Below are 16,190 nucleotides of genomic sequence, written 5' to 3'. Positions count from 1 at the left end.
GGCCTCCGAGAGAGTTAGATGTTTCCTAATTATACTGATTTTATTTCTTCTGTTTTCTACCCCCCCAAACAAATAATTACAAAGATGAAAAACAACAAAAAAGTGTTGTAACCTGCCGTTTTTTTCTTCTTTGTAATTATTTGTTTGTAAATATTGTGTTTGTTGTCATGAGTTGTCACGACTCGAGTTGGATTTGTCCGCTGCGTAAACGTCTTTAAATAAATACTTTTTGAAATGTCTATGAGGAAAATGAACGGATAATCATTTCCTGGGCCCTGGTAGGGGGCGGGACTGCGACGCTCTATAGACATCTGATCTGTATAAACGACTGTATATAATATGCCGTCCGAGACCATGGGCTATAGTCCATGTTCTCTGAGTGATTTTCGTCTTTTTTTCAAATCCTCAAAAATGATGAAAAATGGCATGCTACAGTATGCCGTCCAAGGCCATGGGCTGAACTTGAACACACAACCTGTGGCTCACATAGACAGCAGCTTATCAGAGTGAGCCACCATGCTCTTTGAGAATATCCTCAGCTTTCCATTGTTCTTCTGGGTGTTATTCTCCAAAATGTGTTCCACAGTGAAGAATAGAAGGAACTCAGCTAGACTTGAACCCACAACCTATGGCTCACACGCGGGGGGGGGGGGGGGGGGGGGGGGGCGGTCGCGGTTAGTCGGCACAGACGGACAGCCAATGAAACGAAGGCTTGCCATTGTTGCCAGGCAGTTTTGCCATCTTTTTTTACCCAATCAGAATTTTTCACTTTTCTTTGTAGGGATTTGGAGACTGGAGTTCGATTCCCCCTCATGGAAGATGTATCCATAGTTAAAGTTAGTTATTGATCAGTTAACTGCCTGGTAATGGCATACCTGGATGTAAAATAATTAAATATGTTGAGCTATATTTCTTTATTTTTGTGTCATGCACCAAAGGCGCCCAGCCCACATGGGCTTACAGGACACACCATATCATTGCATTCAATATTGCATTGTGTACAATAAACAGATATGTTTTTTTGATATTCCCTTTTTTCTTTTTTTTTTACACAAACAAAACCTTATTTCCCACGCCCTGCATAAAAAGTCTGCCAAAGCAAAAGTACCTTTCCTAAAACAAAATTCCAGTTTTTCATAGTCCTCCAACCAGAAAAATATATCTAGATGGCCAAGTGGGGAGGGAGCTCCAGGGGGTCCCCATACAGCTAAATGATAGTTAGTAACCAAATAGACCCTGATAGGTCTGTAACTCAGAGTGTACAAATGGAACCACTCTCATATAGTTAAATTAAAATTGCTTTGAAAATATAAATTGGGGGACCGTAGAAATGCCAGAAATGGGGGTCTGTAGACTAATGCATGTCAAAATGGGGGTCCTTGAAATTAAACGGATTGAGAATCACTGCTAGAGCCATTAAAACAAATCTTCCCTTATGGGGTCCCTGTCCCTGTCACTATAAAGTTCAATATGTAATTGGCCGCCAGCTAAAGGCAGGAAAAAGGAGCGGGCCCTGATGGTGTAAGCCCAGGTGTTTTCAAGCTTCTGCCAGTAGAATGGGTCACGTTTCTATGTACGCTCATGAATTCCATATTTCTAACTGGCTATCCAATGAACTGGGCCCCTGCTAAACTGATGATGTTATTTAAGAAGGGTAAACCGACTTGATTGTCACAATTATCGGGGCATAAGTGTGATCAATATTAGTGCAGCAAAGGTATATGACTATGTGCTTAATAACAGACTGATGTGCTGGTATAAGCCATTCAGAGAGCAGGCAGCAGGAGCTCAACCTAGAAGAAGCTGCATAGAGCACATTGTGGCACTTTAATAGGATTATAATTGAACATTGTGTCAGATAGAAGCTGAAACTGTATACCTTTATAGACTTTTCCAAAGCCTATGACACTAATGACAGAGTCAGGGTGCCGAGAGGAAAACTGTTCAAAGTATTAAAGAGCCCGGGGTGCAACTGACGTCATTTTCAGTAGAGGGCGCCAGTCCACATAGGTTCATGAATGTTTTTATTTGCATTCACATCCCCATAGGGAGATTTTAGGTCGCTTCATAAGAACTGTGTTTGAAAAATAAACTCAATGGGATAGTTCCAATCATAGATATTAATTGTCTATGTAAAAAACAGTTTGGAAATACACTCGCCCTCTCGCGTTTAAACAACTTGCCAGTTAGCCTGGGCACCATTTCATTTCGGTATATGATCCGGGCTGGAGCCGGATGATATGCTTACGTCATGTTGTAGGCAATGGTTTGCCTAGGATGCTGTTTCTGTTTGTTGCTTCCTGTTTGATTAAAAGCAATAAAAGCTCTCGTAAGCGAGAGCTTTTATTGAGAGGGAAAAGTAAGTTGTCGCCGCCTGTTCATCCTGTCTGGCGACTATAAAACAATACTACAACATGACGTAACCACATCTCCCGGTCCCAGCCCGGATCATACGGACTTTTGAAACAGAGACCAGGCTTTCCTCCCTTCCTCCGAGGCGGTGGAAAGCCTGGTGAGGCGAGGTTACTGGCCAGTAAAACACTGCCTTCGTATCCGATTGAACCAATCAGCGGCGTTCAGCGCTCATAGCTCAGTTTAAAATTTGTTGTTGCTTCATTTGCTCGTCTTGCTGAGAAAACATTCCAGTCCAGAGAGAAGCCTTGAGTTGACTGACGGAAGAAAGAAGCAAATTTTATAATTTTATAGTTGTTTTACTGCTTGTGTTTTGGTAAGTCTTGCGATTTGGGTGATGATTAGTTACTCCGCTTCAGGGTTATTTGGTTGAAATGCTGCACAGTGCTATAAACTAACGTTAGCTTAGCTTAAAGCTACGATTTTAAGGTCTCTTTGCTTCAGCTAATGTTATGTCTGCTGGTAGCAACGCTGTTGCTGTTAACCATGTTCGCTACTTTGTATTTATTTTCTCGTCTCTGTATATTGTATATCGGCTATCTATGTAATGTTATATCAATCTAATAAGTTTGATACCATAATGATTACAGTAATTCGGATAGTGTCGTCGTTCATGGCATGTCTGTTTACAGGGCCTGTTTCTTCATGTATTAATTTCACAGATTTCACCTCAAACATGACTGACGAAAGTGAGTGGGCAAAATTACCAGTGGAGCAGAAATGTGAACACAAGGTATAAACACTAGCCCTGAAACATGAAGTACGAGCGTCATGTGACACTTGCCCCCGCAAAACGTTTTAATATAGTTAACAGTTAATTTAGTATTTCCCTCCCTATCTGAAATCATCTTATATACAGATTTATTTGATTGTATAGTAGTCTATCTCTATACTCTGTACAAGCCATCATCATGCTATTATGCCCATGGATATACAGAGTGAACTTGACAATGTTATATTAATATGATGCCTTTTTATATAATCACCAACATGAATTATGTTTGTTATTTACAGCTAGGTAGAATAGTGGGGCAAGATGGAAAAGGGGCGACCGTACCCGTTACCTTTTTGAAATGTCAGAATCGATAAATACCGTACATCTACGAAAGTTCAAAATCTGGGCTAATGTGAACCATATGGCTACCCTGACACCTTATCCATAATTTATAAGTTATGGAGCAACTTGGACACTAATGCATGAAGGAAGCATGAGTTCAAGTCTGTTGCTCTCCTCAGGTTGGCGGAGGGTGTGTAGAGCCCAGGATCACATTAGATAATTGACACAGGGGTGAAAAATGGGTTACAAAATCGTGGGATAAAAAAATTATTAAAAAAAATAACAAAGTTATGGACTTAAATGTTTTTTCATCTCAACTCTTCACAAATGTTTAAGCATGTTCGGATCATGTATACTTTACTTTAAAAAAATATTATAAACTGAGTTTTCTTTTAAAACATTTAGGAAAAAATAAAAAAAATTGCCAATTTAACAGAGTTGCACACTCTTCCTATGTGCCCACCTACCTGTTAGCTTTCACACTTGCAGTTTGCAAATTATCTAAATTTCTCTATTATGCTCTGTTAATTTTTATCAGCATGTTAAAACAGCGTTGTCATGAACCTTGTCTTTTTTTTCCCCAAGGTGTGGAAGGCCAGGCTACAAGGCTATGAGGATGCTCTGAAGCTATTTCAGAGGATTCACGATGATAAAAGCCCAGAATGGGGGAAGTTCCTTGGACTCATCAAAAACTTTGTGAAAGAGTCCAATGCAGTTGCCCAGCTGAGGAGCCTCGAAGCTGCCCTGGCTTTTATAGAAAAAGCCCATGTTGCTACCAGGTAGGGAGATGAATGTCCCATTAGGTTCCCTGCAGATAGCTAGCTACAATAATGTTACATTTCAATATGATTTTCTTCATTAGAAGTCGGGTAAATAAGACTACTGTTTGTTACACTGTTGTATGTTGTGTATATAATAATACATGAATGTATATAGCGCTTTTCAAGGTACTCAAAGTCGCTTTACAGAACAGAACAAAATATTTGATTCATGGTTATATTTTTCGTGTATTTTATTAATTTCATTTAGCCTACAATGTTTGAAATGGATCTTTTCATTTATGTTGCGATTGCACGTGTAAAATTAAACCATATTGAATAAGCCTGCATAGTAATTACAGGCTTCCTACACAAGTGTATAAGATTTTTGTCATTTCCAGGTTTAAGTATGCAAATAAGAAATTAGTATAACAAATTGTTTTACAGACAATGCAGCAATATCTCTGAATTGCATATATACATGGCATCTTATTTAAATTCTTATTTCATAAAGCGATTCATGGAGAACAATTATATATATATAGATAGACCGTTTCAGTTGGTTTACTTATAATTATTTGTTAAGCTGCTGACGTATGTTTAACGTCTTACTTTATGAACTGCCAATGGAGCAGAGTTATTGTTCTTTGGTGATGCACATCACATGGTGTTACTGCAGGGGTTGAAGGTGTATATGGTTTAAGTTTACTTGACGACAAACTATAACATTGATTGCCTGAAGTTGGTGTTAATTTCCACATGCTGTCCTTATTTTGACATTGTAGGCAGAAAAACCAATAATATCTAATGGCAGATCAGCAAGCTCAGTGTGAGCTTGTAGATTGGCTATTTTCACCACTTGACACCATTGCACAGCTAAGGCGGTGGTTAATTGACTCCTATGAGCGACAGTACATGGCTTCTTGAAATTATTTGGCAACGTATTGGCATAATATATAGACCTATATATTCTCCTCTACAAATGCCTTCTAAATCCTGACAGTTTTCTGAAAACCCATGTATCTACGTCAGTCGTTCTCAAACATTTTAATGTGAAGGACCCCCACATTTTTTTGTAATTGGCTGCCGACCCCTATCTGAAAATATGTTGTTCCAGGGACCCCCAGAAGCAAAGATTTTAGTTAAAAACGTTGGCTCTGAAAGAATATATATTCAAAGATTTGCACTACATTTTCACGATAAAAAATAAATAAATAGCAGACCTACAAGCTGATAGTGCGGCCGCGCTATCAGCTTGTAGGTCTGCTATTTTTCAACAGCTAAAGCATAACATAATGCTTTATAGAACACAAAGGTGTTCCCGCCCAAAATGTGTTAAAATGCGTAGGAACCCTGCAATTAATAAGTATGATTTAACCCCTCTGTCTTTATCTTTTGTGCCATCTGCAGGACAGTGGGTGAGGTAGTGAGTGCCGTCGTCAATAAGGTTTTTAACCAGCCCAAGGCGAGGGCCAAGGAGTTGGGCTCTGACATCTGCCTCATGTACATAGAGATAGAAAAGGCTGATGTTGTCCAGGAAGAGCTCATCAAGGGCCTCGACAACAAGAACCCAAAGGTTGTTCTGGCCTGTGTGGAAGTCATACGAAGAGCTCTGAGGTACTACAGGGACATGGAATGGCTTTTATGCTATCAGGACTTTGTGTTTTTCTTGTGCCGAGTTGATCGCTGTTTACTAGAGTGAAATGTAATTATTTACAGTAGAACATCTCTCATTTAATGCTTTGATGAATGTAATTTATTTAAAACCCAGGAAATTGTAGCTTCATATAGCAATTTTCCAGCTAACATGGGCTGGCACGAAGTACTTTTAAAAGTGACGGTAAAAACCTTTTTGGCAGCCTTATTCCCATATAGCTGAATTATGTATCCTTTTGCTTTTTTTCCCCCCCAGTGAGTTTGGACTCAAGAATTTTTCCGTGAAGCCAATTGTTAAATTGTTGCCGAAGCTCTTCGAGTGCAGAGAGAAGGCAGTGCGGGACGAAGCGAAGTTGTTGGCTGTAGAAATCTACAGATGGATCAGAGATGCTCTCCGGCCCTCGCTTCAGAGCATAAACGCTGTACAGGTGAACCAAGCTCACTGTAATGTCAAGGATGCACACCGCCACATTGGAATATTGCTCAATGCGGCCACCTTTCTGTATCTACTCACTGCAGTGCTTCTTAGGGTGTTCCTTTGGTCCATGCATTGGAGCACATTGTATACGTGTCAGTGTTGTTTTTGGCAGCAAATTTCTATTTTAGTTTTAGTCATAGTCTCTTGAATAGTTTTCACGTAGTTTTAGTCACCTGGAATGTTCTAGTGTTTAGTCTAGTTTTAGTCGACTAAATGTCATAGGATTTTAGTCGACTAAATCTACAGTTGATTTAGTCGACTAAAATGTGTTTTGACAGGCCTTGATGTCGTTGTAATGACATATTTTACACGCGTTGTGAGATTGTATACCTGCTATTTTCAGCATGCAACCCAGCATAAAACTGGATCTCTTGTCCACTAGTCCCTTCCTAACATTTTAGTCTAGTTTTTATTTGTTGACGAAATTGTCAGTATATTTAGTCTTAGTTTTAGTCATAGATTCGTTTTTATTTAGTTTTAGTCAGTGAAAAATGGCAGTCGACGAACATTTTTCGTCTTAGTTTTAGTCGACGAAAACAACACTGATGTGTGTGTGTGTGTGTGTGTGTGTTCTCAGTTGAAGGAGCTGGAGGAGGAATGGGCTAAAGTACCTCAAGGAGCACCCAGACAGAACCGCTTCCTTCGATCCCAACAGGAGCTGAGAGAACGGCAACAACAAGTGGAAGCTGCAGGGGACGAGGATGACAGTATGTAGTCGTACACACAGACCCCCTCACTTCACCCTTCTTTCTGGCAGCTTGGATCGTGGTATACATACAGTCAGCTGAGATAAAAAATGGCATGTTCTCCCTGTCTCAGATGAAACCGAGGACGTGCCCCAGCAAGTTGATTCCTACGAGTTCCTTGAGCCAGTGGAGATCCTCTCAAAACTGCCAAAGGATTTCTATGAGAAGATTGTAAGCTCTATCCATTTACAGTTTGGGAAATCATTTCTTACTTCCAGCTCTAGCAAATGTTAAATTACTCTGTCTTTTTGCAGGAGGCAAAGAAATGGCAGGAGAGAAAAGAGGCGCTGGAAGCCTTGGAGCCACTAGCTAAAAACCCCAAGCTAGAACAGGGTGACTACGGGGATTTGGTACGGGTACTGAAAAAGGTACGGACATCCTTAGCCACTTGACACGGTTTTAAATGACCCATGGTGGATGTGTACTGGACAACAATGTATTATTTATTTTCTCTTCTGGTTGTAGGTCATTGGAAAAGACTCCAATGTTTTATTGGTAGCTCTGGCAGCCAAATGCCTAGCTGCTTTGGCATCTGGTCTGAGAAAGAAGTTTGGCATCTATGCAGGCCAGGTAAGAGGGCTGCTGAATTCACGATTGAGACACATCATGTGATGCATAGCCTGCCATGCAATTTGAATTCTGTAATGTCTTAGAATGTTTGCTTCCCAAGGGCTTGTTGCTTAATGTTTTAAACATTTTCCAATAACATCCTCGGTGTCAAATAAAAGCTTATATAAGGCTTTATGCTTATGGCCATGGAAGTGTCAGACAATAGTCACAAATATGTCTCCGCAAGGCTGCATTATTGCAACTCACTTTTCACTTGTCTAAACAAAACCACCATGGACCGCCTCCAACTAATTCAGAATGCCAGCAGCCGGATTACTAACCAGGTCCAGCAGATGGTGCTACATCACTCCAGTCCTGGCCTCCTTGCACTGGCTTCCTATCCTATAAATGTCATGGTCCAGTTTGAAGCTTTAGCGCTCACTTTTAGAGCTCTGCACGGTCAGGCCCCAGGTTACCTGACTGACCTTGCTCCCTCTGTATGTGCCCAGAAAAAGGCCCTTAGGTCTGCCGAACATGGTCTGTTAGACCCACCCTCTACTAAATTAAAATGAGTGGTGCAACTCCCCTCTATCTGATTGATTTTGTTTTTCGATGTGTGTATTATTGTTTTGTTTGAGTCGAATTGTACAGTATTCTTTCTGTTTTTATCCCCCGTTTTGCTCTTTCCCACTGTATGTAAAGCACTTGAGAGAGATCTTTGTGACTGGTGCTAGATACATAAAATGTACTTACAATACACAATATAGCCACACATTTGGACTGGGAAGCCTGTGTCAATCCTAACTATTTGCTATCTATATCTAGGTGGTGCCAACCATTTTGGAGAAGTTCAAGGAAAAGAAGGCTCTGGTGGTCCAAGCCCTCCAAGAAGCTATCGATGCTGTTTTCCTCAGTGTGAGTTGGTTTATTCCTCTAAGGGAGCTAAATCTCCCATATGAAGAATAAAACGGCCTGCACACCAATTTCAGCTCCCAGTTATATCTTTACTTCAAAAGTGGTAAAGTTTGGGCCGCAGCCCATCCTCATGAAATGAGTAGACGACAATACATTTATATACGTAGTGTGACACCCCACACCTGATTATCCCAGACTTGTACAGACATTGTAAATGTACACAAATGCCTCAGGCTGACAAAGCCATCATAATGCTACCTAAGGGGCGCCTCTTGTCTACTCTGAATGCAAGTAAAAAGGCGGGGACAAAAATACCTTACCGGCACCCAGCCTACTAATGTACTTGGGTGTGCGTGGCTTTTGGCTGTTTTTCAGCCGCCTCCTTCTAGCTAATCTCCCATAGCGGCATGTATAATGTTGAATGACAGGACTAGATGATATTTGAATTCATGCGTCTGACTCTGTATGCTATTGCTAGTTGTCTCAGAGTGTTTTGTTAACAATGCTAATTTAATTTCAAATGTCTAATGGTTTTGGTGTTTACTATTTAATAGAATGGGCATCTGCTTTAAGAAAATAAATAATCCAAATTCTCACTTAGTTGGCTTGCTAAGAGCCTGTGTTTAACCCATTTTGGGTGGGAACCCATGTTGGTGTTTTAAACATGATTTTATAATTTAGCTATTAAAAAATAGCAGATCTACAAGCTCATAGCGCGTGGCGTGATATGAGCTTGTAGATCTGCTTTTTTGAAAAATCGTGAAAATATTTATTTCAGAAAACTGGAGGATTTAGAAGACATTTTTTAAATGTCGGTCAGGCCAAAATGGGTTAAACTAATCTTACTCTAGTCCTACAGTGAAGTAATGGGGTTCATTCATTCAATGTACCACCCATACACCCCTGGTGTGTACTCTTATCATAATTGTTATTGGCCTCACTTTTATTGTGGCCTCAAGCAACAATAAAACACTGTTTAGAACTTTAGAGCACCGAAGTCTGACGTCACTTTCAGTAGAGGGCGCCAATACACAGGTTCATGTATTTTGCATTGTATCCCCATAGGGCGATTTTAGGTCGCTTCATATAAGAACTGCGTTTGAAAAATAAACCGACCAACCTGGCCTTTCTGTCAGGGGAGTGGCTGTGCGTCGTTAATGATGTCCATTCATATTTGATACAGCCAGTTTCTGGAGAAAATGGAATTAATGTGGCCGCAAAAGCCTTGAAACTATGACACATTGCGTTTCTGAGATTCCTTGTTGACGTAAGCTCAGCTGGTGGTGACTTGACTCGTACTAACCATGAAACATTAAATATCAATAAAATAAAATTAAACTTAATTAACATTCTGTTTCTGTTGTGCGACGGGCAGATGCAGCAACCCCGCCTACCCGGAAATGTAGTCTCTTTTTCAAACACAGTTCTTATATGAGGCGATCTAAAATCCCCCTATGGAGATTACGATGCAAATAAAAAGTACATGAACCTGGGGACTGACGCCCTCTACTGACAGTGACGTCAGGACTTCGGTGCTCTATTTTTACTATAATAACATGCTTGAGGTTGGAACAACTTGAATGTGTTCCCTCAGAAGTTGAACTTACTGTGCAGCCAGTGTCAAGTTCTTGCTATGTTTCTAAAAGTTCATTTTTTATTTATTTTTGTCCTCAGACAACTCTACAAAATGTGACTGAAGATGTTCTTGCCGTGATGGACAATAAAAACCCTTCAGTGAAGCAACAGGCGTCCTTGTTTCTGGCCAGAAGTATTCGTGTCACCAGCCCTGCTATTGTGCCCAAGCCACTGGTCAAATCATTCTGTGCTGCTGCCCTCAAGGTTCAATACACAACATTTCTGACAACCACAACATCATTCTTGACTTGTCATGAAATCCAATTATCTTGTTTTGTGACTCGCATGAATAGCTGTAGCATATTAAGGTTGGTTTTCCCTTCTGACAGCAAGTCAACGATTCAGCTCCTGAGGTGCGTGATGCTGCCTTCGACGTTCTGGCAACCATGATGAAGGTAGCTGGAGAGAAGGCCGTCAACCCCTTCTTGGCCGACCTTGATAAAACCAAGCTCGATAAGGTGAGCTACTGGGGGTTGGAGAGAAGCGGTGTAATTGGAAAGCCATTATTAAAGGTGCTCAAACAATGAACTATACTGAACAATAAACTATACTGAATAGTTTGAGGTGCTGGAAAAGTTATCCCTATGGTTTTGTGTGCCTGCTCTGTATGCATATTTAATTGTAGTTGCCCATTGCCCTGAACCTGACCAAAAAGTTCCACAATGGTTGAACGGTTTAATTTTAAGTAGATGGAAACTACCAGAGGAGCAGCAATTTAAAAACGTTGGATGCCGTCTATAATCATGGCAAAATATCTGCATTGATGGCAATGTTACATTTTGGGGTTTGTTTATTTTTGACACTTGTATGACAAAGGCGTTGGTATTGTTCATTTATTTGTATGACCTACAGCACCTGGCTACAAATCTTTATTTGGTAACATTAGCCTACATAAAGGCAAGCCGAACATAAAACTGCTCATTTATTTTTAAGCGTTTAGTTCCATAAACCTCTAGGGTTGTATGGTAAACATCTAGTGTTGTATGTTTAAAGAGTTAAAGTTTGATTTCAAAATGGAAACTGTGTTGGAACCGGCTGACAACCAACACGGTTTTATTTTCACATGCCATGATTGTTAACATGCATCTTTTATGGCCAGTCTCCTAATTCCATACCGTTGTTTGTTTCTTCAGATTAAGGAGATTGCTGACAAGGTAGAGGTTATTGGAGGAAAGAAGAAAGCAGCACCGACACAGAGTTCTGCCTCCACCTTACAACCAGCCCCTGAGGCCCCCGCACATCCCAAACAGACCCCACTACCCAAAGTAAGGACACGGCATCTGTCCACCACTCTACCTTTAGAAAATATATAATATGCTGCACATTGTCACGTGTGACTGTGTGTGTGTGTGTGTGTGTGTGTGTGTGTGTCTATATGTAATTTTTTTTTTAGACTACTAATGTGGCTACCAAGAAAACCAAGGCAAAAGCAGCAGCAGCTGGAGCACGATCCCTGGCAGGAAAAAACAAAGATGTGGCAGAGGCTAAAGAAGTGCTGGAAACGGAACTCTCTGTGAGTAATCGTATACTGTAAACGACCATGCAGCAAGTTCTCTTGGTTATGTTTTAAGTGTTGACACTAAGGTCTCAGAGGCACTTTCCCATCAGGGCAGGCAAGAACAGTCGGAAGTAATTGTCTACTTGGCCATGGGTCTTGCCAGAAGACTTTGTAAGCTGCTTGCTGCATTCTTGTACTTTTAGCATATCTGTTGGGGACTAGGGAACGGTGGAGGGAGAGAGAGAGCCACGGAGCGATCTGGCCATGTTTAGACAGATCTCTCATGTTGTGTTACAGTGAACTAAAGGCTGTTGCGTCCTCACTCAAACGCACACACGTTTTTATTTACCTGTCCCAGGCAGTCGGCAACCTTGACATTTTGCGATGGTTCTTCTGTTCTCAGATGGAGGTGTGCGAAGAGAAAGCTGCTGCTGTCCTTCCATCCTCCTGTGTGCAGCAGTTAGACAGCAGCAACTGGAAGGAGAGACTGGCTGGCATGGAGGAGTTCCTTCAGGTCAGTACTAGTTTAGAATCTGAAATCCTAAAACTCGACTAGAGCTATAATTTTATAGAAACATTGTTGCTGTTCTTCAGTAGTATATACTATATGCAAAAGACTAGCTTTAACCGTGGCTGTGTTTTGTCTAGACCGTGGAGAAGATTGATCGCAGTGAGATGCCTTGTCAGGCGCTGGTCCGCATGCTGTCCAGGAAACCAGGCTGGAAGGAGACCAACTTTCAGGTACCGCCCCTTTACTGTGTTTATGTACTTATATCCCTTATGTTGCTATGAGTAAATTAAGTATGACAGACGGACCATTTGAAAACAGCTTCCGTCTACTACTGAGGTATCACAATCATTTATGAAGGAAGGACAGAGGCACTGTCCTAATTGTTTTTTCAAGAAGACTATTTGTCTTTTTTTCCCCCCCAGGTGATGCAGTTAAAACTGCAGGTGGTAGCTGTGGTGGCCCAGAGGGGTAACTTCTCTACGACATCAGCCTCTGCAGTGCTGGAAGGTCTGGTGGACAAGGTGGGAGACATCAAGTGTGGCGGAAAGGCCAAGGAAGCCCTGACTGCTATTGGGGAGGCCTGTACTCTGCCTTGGACAGCTGAGCAGGTGACAAGTTTTTTTTTTAACTTTGCAAGCAGTAGTACAAAGAACACTAGTGCCAATATTAAATTATGGTATTTTGGAAATTATTAAACTACTACCAACATACTGTATGTTTTATTTTGTTGAGTAATAAGTTCACTGACATGTTAGATTATAGACTTTTGTTTATTATGGTAGCCAATATTTGTGGAGGCCTTTCGGTGTGTTTAACATTTCTATTATTGCCACTTTAAACTTGTGTGCGATATTATATACTTTTCCATTACTTTTCTATGATGAGCATCTGTTTGCAACTTAACTTATTGTTCCTCATTGTGTGCTGCTTATTTAGATTGTTTTGAAATTAATAGCCTTTTGCTTATTATACAACCTTTTTTTTTGTCTTTCTTAGGTTGTTTCAATAGCCTTCACCCAGAAGAACCCAAAGATCCAAGCTGAGACACTGAGCTGGCTGTCTATTGCCATAAAAGATTTTGGTTTTTCAGGGTAAGCACGACTCTGTGACAGTTGGTTTTGGATTCACAGTGGATGAATGCCTTTCTGTTTTCTCAAATGCGTTTCAATCACCTTTCTCCTTGCAGAATGAATGTGAAAGCTTTCATCAGCCATGTGAAGACTGCTTTGAAAGCCACCAATCCTGTGAGTGTTTCATCATTATTTAACTTGACATTACATTGCGTTTGTGCCTTCACCTTGTCCGAGAATCAAGTTTGACAATTAAATATGAAGCAGAAATATTGCTTGCCATTTTAAATCTTTATTTCCCCTTTTTTCCCCTCCTTTGCAGGCCATTCGCACAGCAGCCATCAGTCTCCTGGGCGTCATGTACCTCTACATGGGATCTCCGCTGCGGATGTTCTTTGAGGATGAGAAGGCTGCATTAGTAACCCAGATTGATGCAGAGTTCCAAAAGGTGGCGTGTTTAAGCCTGACGTCGAAATTAAAAAAAAAAAAACTTGTGAAAAATATTTTCACAAATAAAAAGAATGTGCAGACCTACAAGCTCGTAGCGCTATGACCTTGTAGATCTGCTATTTTTCAATAGCTAAATTATAATGGGTTAACCACATGGCAGGGATGTGCGCAGTGACTATTTTCTATAAGGTCTAACCTAGTCTGAAGATCTATAAAGTCAAACCTAGTCTGAAACAAGAGTGCTGCATATCTCTGCTGTCGGGCATATTATTTATTTCCAGGAAATGTAAACTATATTTTATAAATCAAGCAATACTGCCTCGTCAAAGTTGGTGTTATATATATATATATTGTCAATTACTTGCAGGAGAGGGGGTGGAGTTGGCTGGTTTAGTCGACAGTTTGACGGTCCAATAAAGTTAGCTTGTTTTGTCAACGCCGCACTTTTATGCTTTTCATTGCTTTTCAACAACGGGGTTCTTTTTCAGTGGGCAGTTCTTAATGGGTTGCAATTATGTGACTGCATTCACGTTCTATGCTGTTCCGTAGATGCAAGGCCAGGCTCCTCCTGCACCCACCAGGGGCTCTGCTAAGGGGCGTGAGGGCCAGGTGGAAGGAGAGGAGGCCGAGCAGCAAGATGAGGAAGAAAAGGATGACGTCACGGATATGCTTCCGCGCACTGACATCAGGTTAGACGCTGAACTAATGAAAGATTGCCGGTCCAGTGTGAAAAGTAGGATTAATTGTAGCCAGAGATAATAGAGCGCCGAAGTCCTGACGTCACTCGCTCATCCCCTGGCTCTGCCTGGTTCACGGAAGTAACATCTTAAAATCGTTTCATATACGCATTGTGGTCCAAAAGTAAACTAGCTGTCTCGGCGGTATTGTAAGGGAGGTGTCTATCGTTTACGAACGTCAGTCACTCATATATGTTAGTCTGTTTCTAGCAAAATTTTAACTAATTCAGCATCAGTAACGATAGCGTTTTCTCTCAGTTGATTCTTCATATCCATATGAGTGTAACGGCCGTTTATTTTTCAAACCCAGTTCTTAATGAGGCGATCTAAAAAGTACATGAAACCTGTGGATTTGAGCCCTCTACCGATATTGACGTCAGACTTCGGTGCTATACAAGCGGTTAATCCAGCGGTCATGGGGACTGCATGTACATTGGTCCATCCTATGGTTAGCATAGCGCTTGCATATTTGTCATGTAATGGCCATAGGACCTGTGGAAATGGTTGGTTAAATGCTTAACAATGACTTACATTAGTTTGAACCCATTTAGGCCTGACGTCAAATGAAATTAAAAAAATGAAATAAAAAAGATTTGTGCCGCATTTTCACGATTTGTCAAAAATAGCTAAAGTATTACATAATGCTTAAAACACAAAGAGGTTCCCACCCAGAATGGGTTAATCTAAACAATTATGTTAGTTTTAATTAAATTAAATTAGTTCAATTTAAATTGTTGGTATATCAAATACTTGTTCAAATCAATTATTTGTTAAAAATAAATACTGATGGTGATAATGGTATGTTCAGTAGTTCACTAATACCAATAACATACAGTAAAGATACATTATGGCATACAAATAACGTCACTAAAGCATGGATTAAAGAAATTACATAAACCGTCCCAACGTGCCATAGCATGCACTGTACTGAAGTAAAACAATGGGTGGTAAATCTTTCTGATCATTGTATTATCTTTTTCAGTGACAAGATAACTGGGGAGATGGTAGAAAATATTGGGGACAAAAACTGGAAGGTCCGCAAGGAAGGACTGGACCAGGTAGCTGCGGTCATCTCCGAAGCTAAACTCATCAAGCCCACAGTGGGAGAACTGCCTAATGCACTCAAAGGACGCCTCAACGACTCCAACAAGATCCTGGTTTGTCTCCCACACACCCAGCCTTAATGTTGGCCTACCGAATTAATGCAACCGACACAATGGAAATGTTGATTTCGACGCTGGTATTGTTGTCTCATTCAGGTCCAGCAGACCCTGTCCATCCTTCAGCAGATGGCCGTTGCCATGGGTCCTGGCATCCAGCAGCATATCAAGCCTCTTGGAATACCTGTGATCACTGTCCTTGGTGACGGCAAGGTACAGGAAGATTCATGTATTGCTGTGCCAAAGTAAAAAAAAGAATCTAAGCATAAAAAAGGGAAAGTGCCAGGAGGAGGCAAGAAGCCCTGGGGGCTTATACCTCTACCTATATTCAAATGCAATAAAGACATTTATAACAAGATATAAATTCCAGTAGAAATAGTATAGTATACAGTGATGCAAATAGGTTTTCAATGTAATGAGTCGCGGGGCGCAGGGATGGTCTTTTAGATGAGTCCCAGGGACATGTTATGAGTCCCACTTCAACGACGTTAGGGGTCATATTTTGCCATTTCTACAAATTGCAGCATTTAACTCCCATGTCATTGTATGTGGTTATAT

At 40.8% G+C, this 16,190-nt stretch overlaps 1 protein-coding gene across 2 annotated transcripts in view; it reads left to right on the top strand.

Moving 5' to 3' along the window:
- The first annotated feature begins 2,640 nt into the window (after positions 1-2,640).
- The window catches only part of LOC308311005 (cytoskeleton-associated protein 5-like), a 28,053-nt gene continuing 14,503 nt past the window's right edge, over positions 2,641-16,190 (top strand). For both annotated transcript variants that reach the window (XM_080757500.1, XM_080757499.1), the window contains exons 1-23: positions 2,641-2,728; positions 3,075-3,145; positions 4,055-4,248; positions 5,638-5,844; positions 6,140-6,311; positions 6,939-7,068; positions 7,181-7,278; positions 7,362-7,475; positions 7,573-7,677; positions 8,482-8,571; positions 10,246-10,410; positions 10,536-10,664; positions 11,340-11,471; positions 11,600-11,719; positions 12,108-12,218; positions 12,353-12,445; positions 12,638-12,823; positions 13,212-13,306; positions 13,402-13,459; positions 13,608-13,733; positions 14,285-14,424; positions 15,455-15,629; positions 15,732-15,845. In XM_080757500.1, the coding sequence (XP_080613626.1) occupies positions 3,089-3,145; positions 4,055-4,248; positions 5,638-5,844; positions 6,140-6,311; positions 6,939-7,068; positions 7,181-7,278; positions 7,362-7,475; positions 7,573-7,677; positions 8,482-8,571; positions 10,246-10,410; positions 10,536-10,664; positions 11,340-11,471; positions 11,600-11,719; positions 12,108-12,218; positions 12,353-12,445; positions 12,638-12,823; positions 13,212-13,306; positions 13,402-13,459; positions 13,608-13,733; positions 14,285-14,424; positions 15,455-15,629; positions 15,732-15,845 (2,811 nt within the window). In that variant the 5' untranslated portion in view covers positions 2,641-2,728; positions 3,075-3,088. The remainder of the gene's footprint in view (positions 2,729-3,074; positions 3,146-4,054; positions 4,249-5,637; positions 5,845-6,139; positions 6,312-6,938; positions 7,069-7,180; positions 7,279-7,361; positions 7,476-7,572; positions 7,678-8,481; positions 8,572-10,245; positions 10,411-10,535; positions 10,665-11,339; positions 11,472-11,599; positions 11,720-12,107; positions 12,219-12,352; positions 12,446-12,637; positions 12,824-13,211; positions 13,307-13,401; positions 13,460-13,607; positions 13,734-14,284; positions 14,425-15,454; positions 15,630-15,731; positions 15,846-16,190) is intronic.

Source organism: Protomyctophum bolini (genome assembly GCF_963924005.1).
Source record: "Protomyctophum bolini genome assembly, chromosome: 1".
Classification (NCBI taxonomy): Eukaryota; Metazoa; Chordata; class Actinopteri; order Myctophiformes; family Myctophidae; genus Protomyctophum; species Protomyctophum bolini.
The sequence above is the reverse complement of the archived record's forward strand: the minus strand, read 5'-3'. Positions and strand labels throughout refer to the sequence as shown.